This window comes from Fistularia commersonii, chromosome 8 (assembly GCF_037954325.1).
Source record: "Fistularia commersonii isolate RoL2024-O1a breed Wild chromosome 8, RoL_Fcom_v1.0, whole genome shotgun sequence".
NCBI lineage: Eukaryota > Metazoa > Chordata > Actinopteri > Syngnathiformes > Fistulariidae > Fistularia > Fistularia commersonii.
This window is the reverse complement of record NC_141291.1, coordinates 8,502,618-8,520,812: the sequence shown is the minus strand read 5'-3', so window position 1 is coordinate 8,520,812 and position 18,195 is coordinate 8,502,618. Positions and strand designations below refer to the sequence as shown.

Genomic DNA, 18,195 nt, shown 5'->3' with positions numbered 1-18,195 from the left:
CTTCACCTTTATAGTTTCTGAATGTGTCACTTAATTTTCCGTGTAAGGCGCACTGCTGATACTCAGAAAGAACATCCTTTTTTAATTTCGAAGAAGCGCCTGTCTCACTCAATACATGAGTAGTTGTTCTGTGACTGTGTGCCTTTTCCATAATCTACATTTGAAACCTAATTTGGAGGCTGGCCCACGTAAGTCAGACAATGCATGTTGCTGGAGACAGTTTCTCAAAGGATTTCATGATTACCCATTTGAGGCCTTCATTAGAAATTGAACCGCTGGTGTTGAAACGCAATTACATACAATATTTTGGAAAAATTAAAGTGAGATGCTCTCACAAAAACTGTTTACTCAATTGTGCTGCAGCCTGAATCGAGAAACTGCATAAGGAGGGAAATTACTGAATACTATACAAATATGAAGCTACTGATCAATATTCAGAGTTTGATTCTGGGGCAACATCGGAAAGCCTCAGCCTCAGGCAGATAGAAGGTGGCCTTGACCCTCGAGATGTTGATGGAACCCCTCAGAGGGCCAAGGCTGGCACTGTGGCTCGGATGGATTTGCCTGAAGGGCGGAAGCCAGAGTATCATCTGCGTTGGTATCAGTGAGGATATCTGACGGCTTAAGAAACGAGACTCAAGTAGGGGTTGAGAAGGTCCGCATCGCTCCCAGTAAATCAGAATGTGCGGCTTTGCTTGGGGACAGGCTGGTGGTGATTTAGAGGAGCCAGGTGTGAGACAGGCAGGCTGGATGCCCGCTGGCTGCCGGTTTGCTCGCCAAGCTGGCAGAGACAAAGGTTGCGGCCGGCCTCTCTGACATCTGAATTAGCTGTGGACTCGTGAGCACAATGTGAGGAGATATAGCAGGAGCTGCGGCCGGCTTTCCGGCCGTGGCTGCAGAAAATTCGTGCCTCAGGGGTGCGGAGAACGAAAGGCGTGACCGAGGGTGTTAAACGGTCCATGATCCAGACAGACTTGCTGTCCAACTCACTGAAATGATGCATTTACAATCAACAAGTCCAAACAAAATGAGATGCTTCAGTTACAATATCAGTTTTTATATTTAAGCCAAACCTCCTACCCCTATTGTTGACATCAATTGAGAATTGTCCGTTGCAGCATGCCAATACCCCTCCCCCTCTTTGTCTTATCTTTTCTGGAATCCCGTTTTTTTTTTGTACCCCAGATGCGGGTTGTCTAGACGGCACCATTGTCTGCACGGCTCCTCGTGCCAGCAGTAAATCTCATTAACAGTGAGCTCAGATCAGTGAGAACGGGGGCTCACTCAGTCTCTCCGAGGGGCTAAAAATAGCAGAAGAGGGTGATTAACTCTCCAGATCTGTGATTACAACCCAACAGTTAGCTAGCGTGAGGTTCGTGCTTCACCTGCTGTGATATTTCAAGATCACTCTTCAAACTTTAAACAACTTTTGAATGCAGACGTTGGCAAGAGGATGAATCACATTCTGTAAAGGACATTCTTTCTGTCTAATTAAAAGGGGAAAAAATGGACCATAGAGGCATTCTGAATCAGAACCACTAGATGGCAAACTTAATCCTTGAACTGGTATCTTAGTCCATGAGGTAATAAAACCTTCAGAGGGGAGATGTAATTGATAGATCTGCAGGACTGCTGCAGGCCTGGGCCATTAAATACGTCTAGTCATTTCATTTTTTTTGCCGACTTATGCATCTTTAAATCATTACTGACAGACTAAACGGTGGGTGTGAATGTTGCCAGGCGACAGCGTGTGAGAACACCTCCTTTTAATCTGTCAAAGAAATGTTTCAAAGGAGATCTGATCCAGAAATAATGAAAAACTCATCCTGTACAACATTTAATGGAACAGCCTTTTTTTTTTTAAGGGTGGACATTTTCACTTGTGATTTTATACCCATAGGTTTAAAACTGCATCCTTGTTTTAAATGCGTTATTGTTCTTTTGCACATGTGTGTCACCTCCTTGTACAATTACTTCACAAGAAAATGCCAATATGCAAATTCAACCCCCCCAGCTCCAAATTGCCTGCTTAAGAAAGTCAAATTTTATTTATATGGTGCCAGATCACAGTACAGTTGTCTGATCACACTTTTCATGTTGAGCAGGTCTAGACCACGCTCTAACATGATTTATAGAAACCCAACATTCCCCCCTGGGAGCGACCATTTGGCAACAGCTAGGAGCAAACATTTGGCATCAGCGGGGAAGAAAACACTTCCTTCAGCGGTGGGGGAACCTTGAACGCAACCCAGCTCAATGTGGGCGGCCTTCTGCCTCGGACGGAAAAAGATAGCGATAAGAATGTGATAGAGACAGATACAGTGTGAGGGTTGGGAGCGATACAAATACCAGTCGCGCTGACTGCTACGTGGCTCTAGCTGATGTGATACAATTAAAAACTGAAGATTCATAGCGGATATAACAGCTGGCGTGACACTGCAGGAGATGGAGCCACGGCCCCTGGGAACCTGCCAGATGAGAGAGCTCAGGGGAGAGCTGAGCTAACTATCATGCACTGATGAAGGGACACCAGTGCCCACAGGATGGGAAGAGTGAGTGGAATGAAAGGAGGGGATAGCATCCGCCACTTCTTCCTGTTTATATTGTTGATTTCTTTGCACTGATTATATATATATATATACACACACACATACACACACACACACACACTATATGGCCAAAAGTATTCGCTCACCTGCCTTGACTCGCATATGAACGTAAGTGACATCCCATTCCTAATCCATAGGGTTCAATATTATGTCAGTCCGCCCTTTGCAGATAGAACAGCTTCAACTCTTCTGGGAAGGCTGTCCACAAGGTGTGTTTATGGGAGTTTTTGACCATTCTTCCACAAGCGCATTTGTCACAGGCTGATGTTGGACAAAAAAGCCTGGCTCTCAGTCTCCGCTCTATTTTATCCCAAAGGTGTTCTACTGGGTTGAGGTCAGTCAAGTTCATCCACACCAGACTCTGTCATCCATGTCTTTATGGACCTTGCTTTGTGCACTGGTGCACAGTCATGTTGGAAAAGGAAGGGACCCGCTCCAAACTTCCCACAAAGTTTGGAGCCTGGTATTGTCCGAAATGTCTCGATGTGCTGAAGCTTTCAGAGTTCCTTTCACTCGAACTAAGAGGCCGAGCCCAGCTCCTGGAAAACAACCCCGCACCATAATCCCCCTTCCACTGAACTTCACACTTGGGACAATGTAGTCCAACAAGTACCGTTCTCCTGGCAACCGCCAAACCCAGACTCGTCCATCAGATTGCCAGATGGAGAAGCGCGATTTGTCACTGCAGAGAATATGTCTCCACCGCTCCAGAGTCCATTGGCGGTGTGCTTTATGGCACTGCATCCAAAGCTTTGTGTTGCACTTGGTGACGCGTGGCTTGGATGCAGCTGCTCGCTCATGGAAACCCGTTCTACGAAGCTCTCCGTGCACTGTTCTTGAGCTACTCTGATAGCCACATGAAGTTTGGAGGTCTGTAGCGATTGACTCTTCAGAAAGTTGGTGACCCCTTCGCACTATGCGCCTCGGCATCTATTTGTCAGTGTACGTTGCCTACCACTTAGTGCCCGAGTTGCTGTCGTTCCCAAACACCTCCATGTTCTTATAATACAGCTCACAGTGGACTGTGGAATATTTAGGAGCGAGGGAATTTCACGACTGGATTTGTTGCACAGGTGGCATCCTGTCACAGTTCCACGTTGGAATTCACTGAGCTCCTATTCTTTCACAAATGTTTGTTAAAAAAAAAAAAAATCAGTCTGCACGTCTAGGTGCTTGATTTTATACACCTGCAGCAATGGAAGTAATAGGAACACGTGATTCCGATTATTTGGATGGGTGAGAGAATACTTTCGGCTATATAGTGGGTATGTGTGAGTGTGTGTGTGTCCTCCAGTGTGGAGAAAGGCGCCGCAGATAAAAAGGTATTATTATAATCATTATTGCTAATCGTCACTGCAGCGTTGAGCGGCTCCATCGGCGACACACTCCTTCACCCCGCGTGTGTGATTCATTTATATGTCATTCATTCATTCATACATACATTTTACCCATAGGTGTTGCTGCTGTAAGCAGTTGTATCTGTTGCTAGTTTTTTGCACAAAAGTGTTTATATTGTTTAAGATAAGAAAATATTTTATTGATCTCCATTGGGGAATTTTGAATCCCACAGCAGCACAGGGGAGGAGGAGAGGTAACAAAAGGACATTAAATAGGACAGATATAATAAGCAATAGATCAAAACATTAAATTTGACAGACAATAATACATAAAACGATAAAATATATAAAAACGGCTACACAAGAAGAGAAGCAATGTGACAAGTTGCAAGTTGGGACCTTTTTTTTTTTTTTAACTGTTTATACAATTTCTTACTATTATTTATTATTGTTATGTTCTACTTGAAACTCTGACACAATAATTTCCCTCGGTATAAATAAAGTATTTCTTATTCTTATTTTTATTCTTATTCTATTTTCATTTTGAATTTTGTGATATTATATTACACTACTGTGTTCGATAAGGAGCCCATTGTCAACTATATTGTGAATGCTACCATATGTTTCACACATACAGAGGATTGAAATAGCTTTTCTCTGAGACCCATGGTGCATTAGTGTAAAAATTACAAATAATATCACAGACGACAAGTTATGATGAGGTAGTATAGTTACATGTAAGCCCCCCCCCCCCCCCCCCACGGATGCACCCGTTCCTGCAGACAGTCGGCTGACGTTTCCATTGCGCATCCAAATTTCCGTGTGCGCATTTTGGCGTATTTACGGTGTCCGCCTCTGCGCAGCGCAGCGCAGCGCAGCGCCCCGCCCCCTCCGCTCCACAACACCGACAGCCACCGGAGCTGGAGCCGCTTGGAAACGCCGAACGCTCCGCCGAGAACCAGCCCGCAGGCCGCTGACCGGGCGAACCACGCCGATTCCTGCTGACCCGAACCCGGAAAGGGACCCCCGGCAGCCGACCGAAGGGGGAGGTGGCGGGGACGGGGACGCCGAGTCTGGGATACGTTTGACCGATAACTTCAGCGGAGGGGGGCGGGTGGCGTCTTGCTCCCGCCCGGCGAGCGCAGCCGGCGGCCGGCCGCCGCTCCGAGCGCCGCGGGGGGGGGAGAAGAAGAAGAAGAGGAGAAGGAGGAGGAGGAAGATGATGTTTTAACGCCGAGGTGTTTCTTCACTGCGTAGACGACGCGCCGGAGTGAGTGAGGAAGAGGAGGGTTTGAAAAAAAAAACAAGAAATCCGGATAAAAACACACATAAGGCGTTTGGAAAATGACGATGTCCGTCCCGGAGAGGAAATCAGGATCCGAGGGGAAGGAGGAAGAGAGCGAGGATGAGAGCGAGATCCTGGAGGAGAGTCCCTGCGGACGCTGGCAGAAGAGGAAGGAGCAGGTATGTGTGTGTGTGTGTGTGTGTGTGTGTGTGTGTGTGTGTGTGTGTGTGTGTGTGTACTAAGTGTAACCTGCTATTTGAAATCGATGGAAATCGATCCGATCAGGGCTGGACTGCTGTCTGGTTTCCGTGCCCCTGGTACTCCATCCCGCCGCAGAGCCCCCGCACACATACACACACAGACACACACACATGCGTGTGTTCCTTTAAAAAATCTGTTGACAGGCTGCTGGCCTAAAAACCCAGTCAATAATGTTTTTAATCACACCACAACATAACCCCTTCAAACGTACTTACACACACACACACACACACACACACACAGCTCAGAGAGTGCCGGTGGTAGATCTTGGAAAATGTAAACACACATGCAAAAACAAAACAAAATGATCGACTTGGACGTCTTCAGATCACATTTCACTCTTCATTCTGCTTTTTTTTTTTCTTTTTTGTGCGCTTTGACCCTTCCGTTCAACAAACTTTTCACAGAAATGAAAGTGAGCAGTTGGTTTGCTGCAAAAAAAGAAAAAATATGAAGGCCTCTTGCATCTTTTGGTCTTCACACACATTGGTGTGACATGTTCTCCTCTTCCATCGGCCCTTTGCAAAACACCCCCAAAGTCTTACTTGTTATCAGGGAAGAAAAGGCTTGGCAGTTTGGAAGCAGCAGGTGCTGCCTCCGCCTTCAGCTCCAGATAAAGCTGCAAAGTGAAGTTGAAGGTTATCTCTGCCTCACACACACACACACACACACACACACACACACACACACACACACACCCTGCCACGACCACCTGACCGGCCTCCCTCACACTCCGCTTTCTGAGGAACTGAGCTTTCTTCACCCTGGAAAGGACACGTAGCCCTCTGCGACCTCAGCCCTGGCGGCCTGTGTACGCACAGCGTTTCTACTGACATTATCATACATTTTTCTATTATAACACAGTGAGCCTGATTCATTTATACATTTATAAATAACAGTTTTCTAACCGGTTGAGAAATACATCTGCTCCCCGGGCTTTGTGGCGAGCCCTCACGTTCTGCTTTTGGAAGCGGTTTAAATGTTCGCGACCGGGAGCCCGATCGTATGGCTCATTAGCCGGATTATTTTCGGTAATCTCGCCATGATTTCTGGAAAGAGACGTCGACGGCGCACAGACGGTTTCTTGCTACGAGAGGGACGGATGTCTGCACAGATTGACGAAAAACACATTTTTTTTCTTTATAAGGGTGATCTGCTCCTTTTAAGCTATATTTTCTGTTGCCATATGAATGAAAAAGCAGGAAACGTGTTGCTAAATTCCCCAGATTACATTAGAGTGTTTACTTTAAACCACAATTATTACCTGGACTTAAATTCAATTTGGTGCCATTGTGTCCAGTTCAGTGCGACCAGTCATCGGGTTCACACACCGCTGTGTCGATGCATGTTTGATCTAGACCATTTCAAACAAAGTGGGCCCACGTGACATGATCTCTGCAGGGACGCTGAGCCGGCGGTTGGTTGGTAACCATGCGCACAACAGCTTAGGCGGGTTGACATCGACCTCCGGTCCGATCGCACTTACCTTTGAGCGTGAAGGATTGAAAGCTTATACCTTGAAAGTATAGAGCATTGATTATGGTTAAGTGCCGGGTGGTTCCCCGCTCTGCTGCTCTTTCCATCCAACAGGCTTCCAATGCACATGAATATTCAGCAAATAAATCACTGGGTGAAAGTTCAGCATATATGAGGCCTTATTTGTTTTTTCTTGCGGGGCAATGAAATAAACACGAGCCGCAGTCCCGTTGTTTCTGCCGGCGGACGCGCAGGAGGAAATAATTTTATTGCGCTAAATCGAAAGGCTGGATTGTTTTTCTGAGTTGTTTTGTTATTTTCTGTGAGAGACGACTGTGAGTTCTTTGAATCCTTTCTAGCTGGTGGTATTCTTATTTATATTATTTTTTTTCCCAGTTGATTTTAGCAGACAAAATAAGTGATTCAGTCCACAGCTTGCGGTTTGACTCGTTTCCCTCAGGGATACAGTGATTACACATGTTGAAAGGACAATGTTGCGACACGGCACTCAGCGCGTTTAACTTCCCCCACGGTTATGGATTGGAATTGCCTGTCAGTCCACCGCGCCGACGTGGCCGTGGCGTAATTTGCGGAGAAAATTGTTTCGTTAGACCCGTCAGAATTTTCCAAACCAGACCTCGTCCACGGAGCTTCAGTTAGGTACCGACTTCTCAGGTCATCCTGGCCTGTCAGTGTTACCTTCCTGCCGTTTTAAACGCATTGTTTTAGAAAATCCAGCCTATATGTTGAAAAACCGTTCGCGCGACGGACGGGCTTGTTCACCGAACGCTGCTGTTTTAAAAGTAATGTTCTTGTCTGTGCGACACACTCGCATAAAATGTCACACCTTTCTTCCACAGGCATGGCTTAAAAATGAAAGTTGCTCTAGATATATGCATCGGCTGCATCTCGGAATGATGTCAAACATTGATAATCGTGCGACTGTGCTATGGTGGAGTAGAATGCTGATATTGCTCCGGAGTCCGTCTTGCTGCAGCGGCCCTTTGGCGGCGTGCAGAGAGCTCCAGGTGAAGCTACAGAGGGAAATCACTGCCCCGGTGGGGTTTGTCTCCGTTGGCCAAATGGAGGCATCCAGTGATCTTGGCAGCAGCGGTGCTTCCTGTAGAGGCTCTTAGAGCAGGGGGTGGGCTAGTCTGGTTTCTGTCTGTTTGTGGCTGCTTGTCAGCATTGAATGGTGTTTTTACATTGTGCTTTTTATGAGTCATACAGGAACAAATAAATCAATATCGGATCAAATATGGACCTGAAAAGTGGCCCCGTGCTGAGCGCCCCAGGGATTACAGTCCGCTTAAGCTATCAGTGCAAATGACAAATTGGCACTGCCTACCCAGGAGTGCACAGTAGACTCTGCCGGAGGCCATCCCTGTCACACAAACACTGACCAAACCTCTGGGGAGAGTTTCCACATCGTAGTGTGTTTACTTTCCCTAGAAGTTGCAAAGCCATAAGAAATACTTCTGGGAAAATTGTGAACCATTGTCTAGTGGTTGGTATCCACATGGAGCCGTCTGATCTCACAGGTTTAGCAACCACAGCGACCAACCTGGTCTTGTTAGCATGTCCCTCTTGCATCATTGAAAAGTAGGATGAGTAATGCACACATTATTCATTATATCATTTGTTCACCATCACCTTATCTATCATCACACTGTAAAATTGAAAACAGGGTTTCAGAACGTAGGAGGTTGTGTTGCTATTTGATGTGTTGCTATATTGCATATCATTTGGCACGAAGCGGATGTTTCTTTTTGTCTTCAGATGGGCCCAAGGTCCTCCCGTGGTGGAAGTAACCTGGAAGTTCACAGCGTGGATCGAAGCGCTTTTCAACAGATGCCAGTGATAAGCTCAGAATATCATTGTGGGCTTGAAGCCTGCCCGTCCCCTCTCAGTACTAATATATCCAGAGTGCAGGTTGCTTTCCTGATTTCCATGTTCACCTTTTACTCACTCTGCCTGACTCGAGGCACGTACAATCCGCAGATCGAGTCATCTGGTCCTTTCCGGAATGGCGAGACTTCCACGAACGTTGTACTTTTGCCAGGGGCGAGTGACTCAAAAAGTAAAGTTGAGGCCTGAATGTGACAAAATAAATAAGAGTGTTTGTTTTACTTGCAGCAGGTCAAACTCTCCTGACACGTCTGGAAACAAGGGAGCAGAAAATCATACAAGTGCAGTAGGGATAGATCCATCCGAAGACAGTCCGCTAACTATTTACCGTTCGGTCTGGGGAGATTATCCAGCTCCCTGTGATCCGGGCTTGATAATATGGCAGCGTCGATCTCCTGTATCCTGTCATTATTACCTTAGAACACCTCTTTCTTGATATTGCTCCGAGCAAATCCCTCCGCCTATTTCCAGGTCTTCACCTGCTCACAGTGAGATGGATACCCAGGAGCCGTGCTTCCCGGAATACCACTTATATTCACCGTGGTGTTAAGTCAGACGGTTATGTGAGGTTGAATGTGACGGGCGGACGCTGTTTTCTGCACCCGCTTGACACGGCAAGTCTCATGCATGTTCGAGGTTTATGAAACTAGAGTCACACTGACACCCTGTGTCCAGCTCTACAGACACACGAGATGCACTAGACCAGAATCCACAAACAAATGGCTGCATTTCATTTGGTTTATTGAGTGTCTGCAGTTTGGCTATCTGTCCACCTGGATACGGTCATCTACAGTGTTAGCGATCACACCCAAACAAGTCAAAACATGGTCTGCAGCAAGGCTTTGTGTAATCATGCTGAGGTTCGTAGGTATTTGTCCAAGGAAAATCCCAAAGAATGGTTTCAAATAAGAGTCTGATTCGTTAGTTGGTCGGCAGCTGTCAATTGATATGTGGATTTTTGTCATTTTCGGGGAAATTATGTTCATTTAATGAATGGTTTCAAAGAAGAGTCTGATTCGTTAGTCTGTCGGCAGCTGCCAATTGCTATGTGGTTTTTTGTCATTTTTGGGGAAATTATGTTCATTTAATGCGAGGAACCCCATTCTTGTGTGTGTGTGTGTGTGTGTGTGTGTGTGTGTGTGTGTGTGTGTGTGTGTGTGTGTGTGTGTGTGTGTGTGTGTGTGTAAAGACCCCAAACCGTCTCCTTTCAAGAGACACGCTTACAACGCAGAGTTTAAACTCAAGGCTATAAGTCACGCAGTAGAACACGGGAATAGAGCAGCAGCGAGAGAATTCAACATTAACAAATCAATATTGTGAAAGTGGAGGAAGCAACAAGATGACCTGCGCCAAGTAAAGAAGACCAAACAGAGTGTCTGAGGGAACAAAGCGAGATGGCTACGGTTAGAGGACAAATACACAAACTTAACATCAATTAATTTAGAGGCGGTCCTTTTTGGTGCTTTCGTTTTATGAAAAGCTTTGAGCTGTGACAAAGTGAGTTGGAAATACATCGTTTTCAACGAAGGCGCCGCAAATACCGGTAAGAGCTACCGGTTCGTACGGTACTGTATTGTGAATGCAGTAACTTGTTTTGGGAGTGAAGAGAGTTGTCAGAACATTGGTTTGTATTCTATCAATAAAGTTTAACTAACTTATCTGACTCTTTTGTTGACATTCCCTTTAGTGCAGCTCCATTTAGTGGATGCATAACGCAACCCCAGCCAGTACAGTAGTCTCTATTCTATGCGCCTTATAATACGGTGCGCCTTATATTTGATTTTTTTTTTTTTTTAAATAGGCCATTCATTGAAGGTGCGCCTTATGATCCAGTGCGCCTTATAGTGCGGAAAATACGGTATATGCTGTCATCGGGTATTGTTGGTCTTAATTAGTACTTTTACTTCTTAAAGCTATCTTGTTCTCGAGTACATTTCGAACGGATCGGACAAAAGTGCCGCCGGTTGAAGAGAAGCAGTTAAGAGTTTGATCTTTTTGCTTCAGCTCGTCCACAACTTGATGTGGAATCATAGCCCAACACTGCTGTTCAATGGAGACACAGACAATTCTGGTTGATACACAAGTATCTACTGTAAATGTTTGCAGCTCACTAACTGATCCGCTTTAATTTTACGGCGACTAATATTTTCAAACAAATCGCTGTTGTTTCAGTTAGCAGAGACAAACCAAGTTTTGCATATTTGCTCCATGTCATATGCAGCAGGCATTTTCATCCATTGATTTCAAACTAAATTCGAAAGCTGAAAACTATGATGAAAATCATTAAATACAACGTATTGCGTGTCGTTCTTGCCCAACAAATGTTTTAGACCTGAGTAATTCCTTTTAATTTTCAATTACCGGCTATGGAAATGAATTGGCGGTTTTTGTATTGTTCTACCAATGTGAATTGTCTCTGCGTCAGTCTCTCAGGAGACGAAAAGTATTTCAAATCCACGGGATAATCGTCTTCCAGTCACATTAAATGCAATCGTAAATTCTCAACTACCAGTTGCAAATGTCGATGTAGATCAGCAAGCCGGCAGGTTTTTTTAGATTGCATTAATGTTTTAGGTCGTAAAGTTGAGCCATTAAACTGAAGGCCCGGCGCGGGGCATCGCCCCTCGCAAGGCCGCGGCGAGTCGTGTTTGGCTGCCTGTCCTGAGGGGATCTTGTTAATGACTTACCCTTCGTAACAATCCGGAATTGCAGGGTGCTTCCTGACTCGACGGTCGTCTCGAAAAACGTCGTCTCGGATTTCTTTTGGGGAAGACTCGCTGCACGTTCGGGGCCTTGCTGCACCAATGATCGCAAACACAATCTTATGCTTTTTGGCTTTTTTTTTAAAAACTTGAATACAAATCAGGATCTTTGAAACCCGAGTTACTCGCGTGTCAGCAGGCGTGTTTCTTGGACCCCATCGCATCCAGCAAATGACTGTCTGTGAGGGATTACTCTGGTCGAACCTGCTCGTTCGCAGGATTAGCAGACCTGCTTCTCCGTCCTCTCTGATTGTGTCAACCCATTTATGAGGAATTTAATGGCACACTGCAATTTGCCTGCTCATGTGTGAGGAATTGCTTTAATTTTATTTATCTTTTTTTTTATTTTGACCCTCCTTCTCTGCGTCTCTTAGTTGCTGCAGAGCGACAGCAGCTTCTGGAGCTTTCGCAGCTGTAATGCACAAAAATACTGTCCAATACAGCAACAACAACTGAATGGTGATTAATCACTTTGCCAAATGTTCCTTTTGATATAACAGATTCAAAAATGCACCCTCGGTCCGGCTTTACTTGCCATCACAAAAGGCTCCAGTACACCGCTGGGCTGTTTTTGTAAACCGCTGCCTCTCAGATGGCTCAGATAGGGAAAGGTTTTCATTAGAAATGTCAAGAAACGGTGACACACAGTCGCCGGCATGGGGTTATTATTGTCCTCAGGGCTGTGAACACAGTAAACCCAGGTATTGCAAAAGCTCTCTGGTGTTAGACCCTGCTTGTTCTCAGACGTTTGCATGGCGGAAGCCTGTTTATACAAAACAAGCACCTGCATGATGGCTTTTAGGTGTTAATCACTCATACGTCAGCAGTTAGATGACGGACCTGTGAATATTATGATGCCTGGCGTCCGGGAGGACAACACGGGCAGTTACCCTGAGAGGGCAATCCGCGATTGGTTAAATACATTGCCTTGAATACATGATGTTTGCCATGAAATCTCATGTGTATCTTCTACTAATTGCACCTAGCCCCCAACACCCCCGGAAAAAACAAACAAACAATGAAATTAATTTATGTATGTATGTATGTACCGTAATTTCCGGACGATAAGCTTCACGTAAACAACGATGCGGCTAATATATGGACTTTTTTGGGTGGGGGAAGCTAACGAGCTTCACGCCGCTAAAACGTTTATCCTCGTCACATCGGACCGATGAAATGACTTTGAAATTCTGAGTCCGTTCAACTCCGACACCGAAGAAGACGACTTTGACGGTTTTAGTGCGCAGGAGGGAGCCCGAGATAGCGATCGGCTCGCCGGTGCGGCTTATATTGAAAAATTACGGAAATTACGGTATATGGTTCTGAGATGGCTATTTGGTTGAGTGGTCACATCTGACTTCCGACTACTGTTTTTTCGGATCTTCGGTGACTGAATTGCACTTTTTGTAAGTCGCTTTGGATAAAAGCGTCTGCCAAATGACTGTAGTGTGTATCTTCTTCTTCTTTTGGGCTTTTTCCTTCAGGGCTCGCCACAGCGAATCAACCTTTTCCATCGTATCCTCCTCTCTCACACCAACTACCTTCATATCCTCTCTCACTGCATCCATAAATCTTCTCTTTGGTCTTCCTCGAGACCTCCTGCCTGGCAGCTCCAATCCAAGCACCCATCTGCCAATATATTCACTATCCTTCTACTGTACATGACACAACCATCTAAGTCTGGCTTCTCTGACATCTCCAAGACATCTAACATGTGCCTCGTGTGTGTGTGTGTGTGTGTGTGTGTGTGTGTGTGTAGGAATCAGATGCAGAAGTACTGGTTTGACCCTCAAATCATTCATTTATTAATGAGAAAGTACATTTTTGTATTCTGCAATAAACCGAGTAACCGTGAGCAAGATTAACATCAGAATGTTAAAAATAAAGGTAAAACGGTCTCCTTCATTTTTGAAGGTTGAAAATGTAAAATGTGTGTTGATGAGAGCAGTAGCTCCCCTCAACACAATGGATCCTCGCTTCTTCTGGGGAAAGTATTTAATCACATTATTCTCTTCCCACCGTGTCAGATTCAGCCTGTTGACGAAGTCGTGTTTGTAGCGAGCAGTGATTCTGCTCTTTGTTTGTTTAGGATCCGTGTCAGAACCTGACAGATTGATTTACCGGTTTCTGGTCTGCTGTAAGATCTCCTAGCGGTTGTGCAGGAATGTCTCAGAGAATGTTGCATTTGAGGAGTTGAATAGGAAAGGAGGAAACAAAAAAAAAAAAGGGGGCGACAACAGCGGGCAACGTTTTGGCTTCGACAATGCAAGTTGTATCTAATTTTTGAAAATGTTGTGTTTTTACTTTTCACTCCACCAAGCAGTTTCTTTGGTCAGGGATTGACAGAGACACTACCGACACCAATTAGCCTCCCGCTTTTCAAATCGGTTATGGTACACGTTGATCCCCTGGCGTTCTCGGCATTGAGCTACGGTGGTTGGGTTACATTTAACCCGTGAGTTATTTGGCCTGTGAAGATTTTACCGTATAGCTGTCAAATCTTGTGACGTGTCACGCGGTTGCGAAATGTCGGCAGTCCTGCCGGCGAGGGGTCGGAGCTGATGGGTTTTCGCCCGGAGCCGGGCAGAAGCGCTGGTTCTCAGCTCCAGCTGTGTGAAATGAAGCCGTTCAGGTTTTCCGTCACCCGGTCGGGGAAGCTGGCGTGAAATTGACTACTCCAGGATGGTTGACATGTCTGAGGGCTTTCGCTGAACTGTCACAGTAGTTCATATGCCGTCCCGGCCTCACAGGAAACCCTCGCGGCGGCTGGAGTATGCACTCCACCCAGCTCTTTCATAGATGTCAGGTTTCTAGTGTCATCTCTTAGCCTGAGTATGTTAAAATGACTGTTAAAGTTGAAGGCATATTTATTTTCAGTGCATCAGTAAATGTTTGAGTATATTTAGCGTCACGGCACAGAATTGTCGGATCGGGTTTTTTATAATTCGGTTATTATTCAAATGTAATTTCACTTCTGTTGGGTCTCTTTTCTCCATTTAGTTACATTAAATGCACAGGGTGACTGATCTTAAAATCAGATGAAGGTTGGATGCAAAAAAAACCTCAGATATATCTTATTCTCTATATACTTTGTACAAAATGGCTGTTGTGGGAGGGTTTCAGGTTTGCTGTCAGTGCTTGAGGTACTTGAACATGTTATTATTTGGTTTACTTTTATCTTTTCTTGAATTCCATTGGCCAAAATTTACTTACGCAACATGTTGCATAAATGCTTTAATCACAGGTCTATTGAGGTATATTTTTCTTATTATTATTACTGTATTTTCCACACTACAGGGCGCACCTAAAAGCCTTTAATCGTCTCAAAAATTGACAGTGCGCCTTATAACCTGGTGCACCTTATATATGGATCAATATTGAGCTGCAAGAAGTCTCGCAACTACGGGAAGCAGCCGCCGACTACATTTTCTCCTGTAGAAGAAGTAGCGCACGGTGCATGTTGGGATATAAGACTGCGCGAAGCGTGTATTTTCATTTCCATTTGTGTGTGTGTGTGTGTGTGTGTGTGCGCATGTGTGCGCGCGTCACCGAAGAAGCAGTGTTAAAAACGGTAAAGGGGAATTCCAGTCCTCATGTTCGGGGAAATTATGTTCATTTAATGCGACGAACAGCATTTGTGTGTGTGTGTATAAAGACCCCAAAATGGCACCTTTCAAGAGACACGCTTACGACGCAGAGTTTAAGCTCAAGGCGATTGGTCACGCAGGAGAACACGGGAATAGAGCAGCAGCAAGAAAATTCAATATGAACAAATCAATGGCAGGGAAGTGGAGGAAGCAACAAGATGACCTGCGCCAAGTAAAGAAGACTAAACAGAGTTTCTTAGGAAACAAAGCGAGATGGCTACAGTTAGACGGCGCAAATACCGGTACGAGCTACCGGTACGTACGGTATCATATTGTGAATACACTAACTTGTTCTGGGAGTGAACCGAGTTGTCAGAACGTTGGTTTATATTCTATTAATAAAGTTTGACTGACTTATCTGGCATAACGCACCCCCAGCCTCTGTAGCTTCTATTATATGCGCCTTATAATGCGGTGCGCCTTATGGTGCGGAAAATACGGTATTTGGCCGACACTATATTGATGTAACTTAATCTGCCTCGGTGCGGTTTACGCTCAGTTAAATCTGGGAGCCTGCAGCTGACCTGAGGTGAAAGACGTGGCGTCAGTTAAATATAGATAACCTAGCAGAGCTCATCGAAGAAATGAATGTAAGGATTGTTGTAATTACCTGCTATTCAAATAATTACTTGCAACTGACCATTTTAATCATGTGAGGTATTTTTATGAATATCAGCAATGCTTTGTATCCTATTTTTCTGGTATTGTATGACACACAAGGTAATATTTGAATCAGTATTGGTTTTTCCCGCTGAAAATACCCCAGAGACCAACCTAACAACCCCTCCCCCCGCCTCTTCCAAGAATCCATATATTTCCTCAGTCATTCATGGATTATCCCTCGGCCACTGTTCCAGACCTGCCTAGGTTTTAATGAAAAAATGATCTGGCAGGCGGTCTGATGGTTTAAGTGCAACGGGGCCCTGAGGTGTGTGTCCAGAACAACGCAGCCCAGGAAGAGATAAGACATCGCACAAAAACACTCAGACTCTCTGGCTTGTCTGCGTTTGAGCTGCGGTAAGATACGCGACCCCCGAAAAGGGCGAGAGGAAGATTTCCAGCGTATAAATAGATAAGCGTCAACCCTTGACCCTATGCATGGGTGCTGTATTGGGAGAAGTTACTGGAAGTGGAGTTTTCCAGTGCAAATGAAGAATGCCGAGAATGTTGTCTTATGACTCGAAAACAAGGACAGTCAGAGTTGTGAAAATAATCGTATCTGCCGTGATGCTCTCATCATGCAAGAGCCTGTAACCCAAACCCAAAGGTTTGCTCAGAGCAAGAAGAACGCAAGGACAGGTAGGCGATCGGTATTGCGACTCCACCATCCCATACTTCCATGAGAAACAGGGCGAGGTCTTTTACCAAGTGGGCAGGTGTGTCGACTTTGCATTCCTCACACTTTGCTGAAGCGTATCAGCACTAAAGCTGGGCCTAGAGACTGTGTACTCAGTCTTTGAGAGTGCTCAGACCTCAGCTTGCAGGTTGAAAAAGATTGCAAAAGCCTCTATAAACATGACTACCTGTGTAAGGCTGTTTTAACTATCAATAAAAGAGCTATAATACACGTTTCACACAGGCTTTTAATGAAAACCGCCTTTTTGTGAGTCTCGGTGCCGGTGGAGGCGTCTGCATTTCAACGGTTTTCGCGTTGAACTTTGAAACATAATGGTGGATACCTCAGCGTGCATGTCAGATCTGCCTCAGAAAGGTTATGTTTTTTAAGAGCTTGTTTTCTTTAGTGGCCAAAGTTGCTAGATGTCTTGTGCACGCAGTCAGCACACAGTCCTGCATCAGATACTTTAGTTACCGTGATCAGGACTAATGGGTCTTGCAGCTCTGAGAGCGCTGAGTTCGGTGTGGTTATATCAGGGTCACCGGCATGAAGCCGAAGTCTCTCGTCCGCAACACCAAGTTGTTTTTTTTCCACAAGCGGATATTGCCGTCTCTCGTCGTTTTAAAAATCCGCTGTCGCCTCCGGTTTGCGAGGTGCAAGCTAATTTGCATTCACAATTTGAATCTGTACGTGGTGTTTTGCTGCCCAGGCAGCTGAAAGTAAGGCAGGTCTGGCTGATGCATCCATCAATCAGCCGTATGAATTAAATATGGATGCGTCGAATAAAAGCTCGTTCCACGAACCGCTGTTTCCATGCAGATCCTGGTGTCTGTTTATCTGAGGAACCTGGGCATTACGATTCCTGGTTTTACATGATAAATCTTTTTAATCTGATGATACATACTGTATTATACGATAAAGCAATGGACGATTAAAGAGTATTTGATCTCCATATTATCGGGATAGATTTCCTCTGGAAACCAACCACAAGTCTGTTTCTCTGAAAGAGGAAGATTCATGATCCATCCATGCCAGCATCAATTTAGCCATTGCAACTTGCAGGTTTTTATTTTTTTTAATTTGTTTATTTAAGGACCATTCAACTTTCCACCCTTTTTACAAGTCACTCCCTGCAGCTCAACATGTGGAAACAGTGGGAAGTCATGGGGTCACGGGAGTCGGGAGGAAAGTCCCTGAGCAGGAGGATCATGACGATCATCCATCCTTCCGATGTTCACTCTAGAACTAATAATGTTTGATCTACCTCTGTGTCCTTTTCGGATCATCAAACAGCATCTAAACATCTTCCACATGGGCAGTTACTTTGGAAAGAAATGTACACAGGGACTCCGAAGGATAAGCTGGTGTCCAAGGTGTCCTGCGGTGGAATCTTATATTTTGTGAGCAGCTTCTTGAGAAAAGATGGAAAAGGTGGCAAGAGAAAACTACTGGGTCTAATCCATCTTGTTGCAGGATAAATTCCTGACCAGCGTCAAGCAGTCACAGGCAGATGGACATCCACTGCTTGAAGCTTCTCTGATTACTTATGTACTTGTGGGTTTATGGGATATTTA

General features: G+C 45.1%; 1 protein-coding gene across 2 annotated transcripts in view; it reads left to right on the top strand.

The window, feature by feature from the left end:
* The first annotated feature begins 4,878 nt into the window (after nucleotides 1–4,878).
* Nucleotides 4,879–18,195, top strand: part of nrbp2b (nuclear receptor binding protein 2b) — a 37,977-nt gene continuing 24,660 nt past the window's right edge. For both annotated transcript variants that reach the window (XM_086150938.1, XM_086150937.1), the window contains exon 1: nucleotides 4,879–5,410. In XM_086150938.1, the coding sequence (XP_086007064.1) occupies nucleotides 5,291–5,410 (120 nt within the window). In that variant the 5' untranslated portion in view covers nucleotides 4,879–5,290. The remainder of the gene's footprint in view (nucleotides 5,411–18,195) is intronic.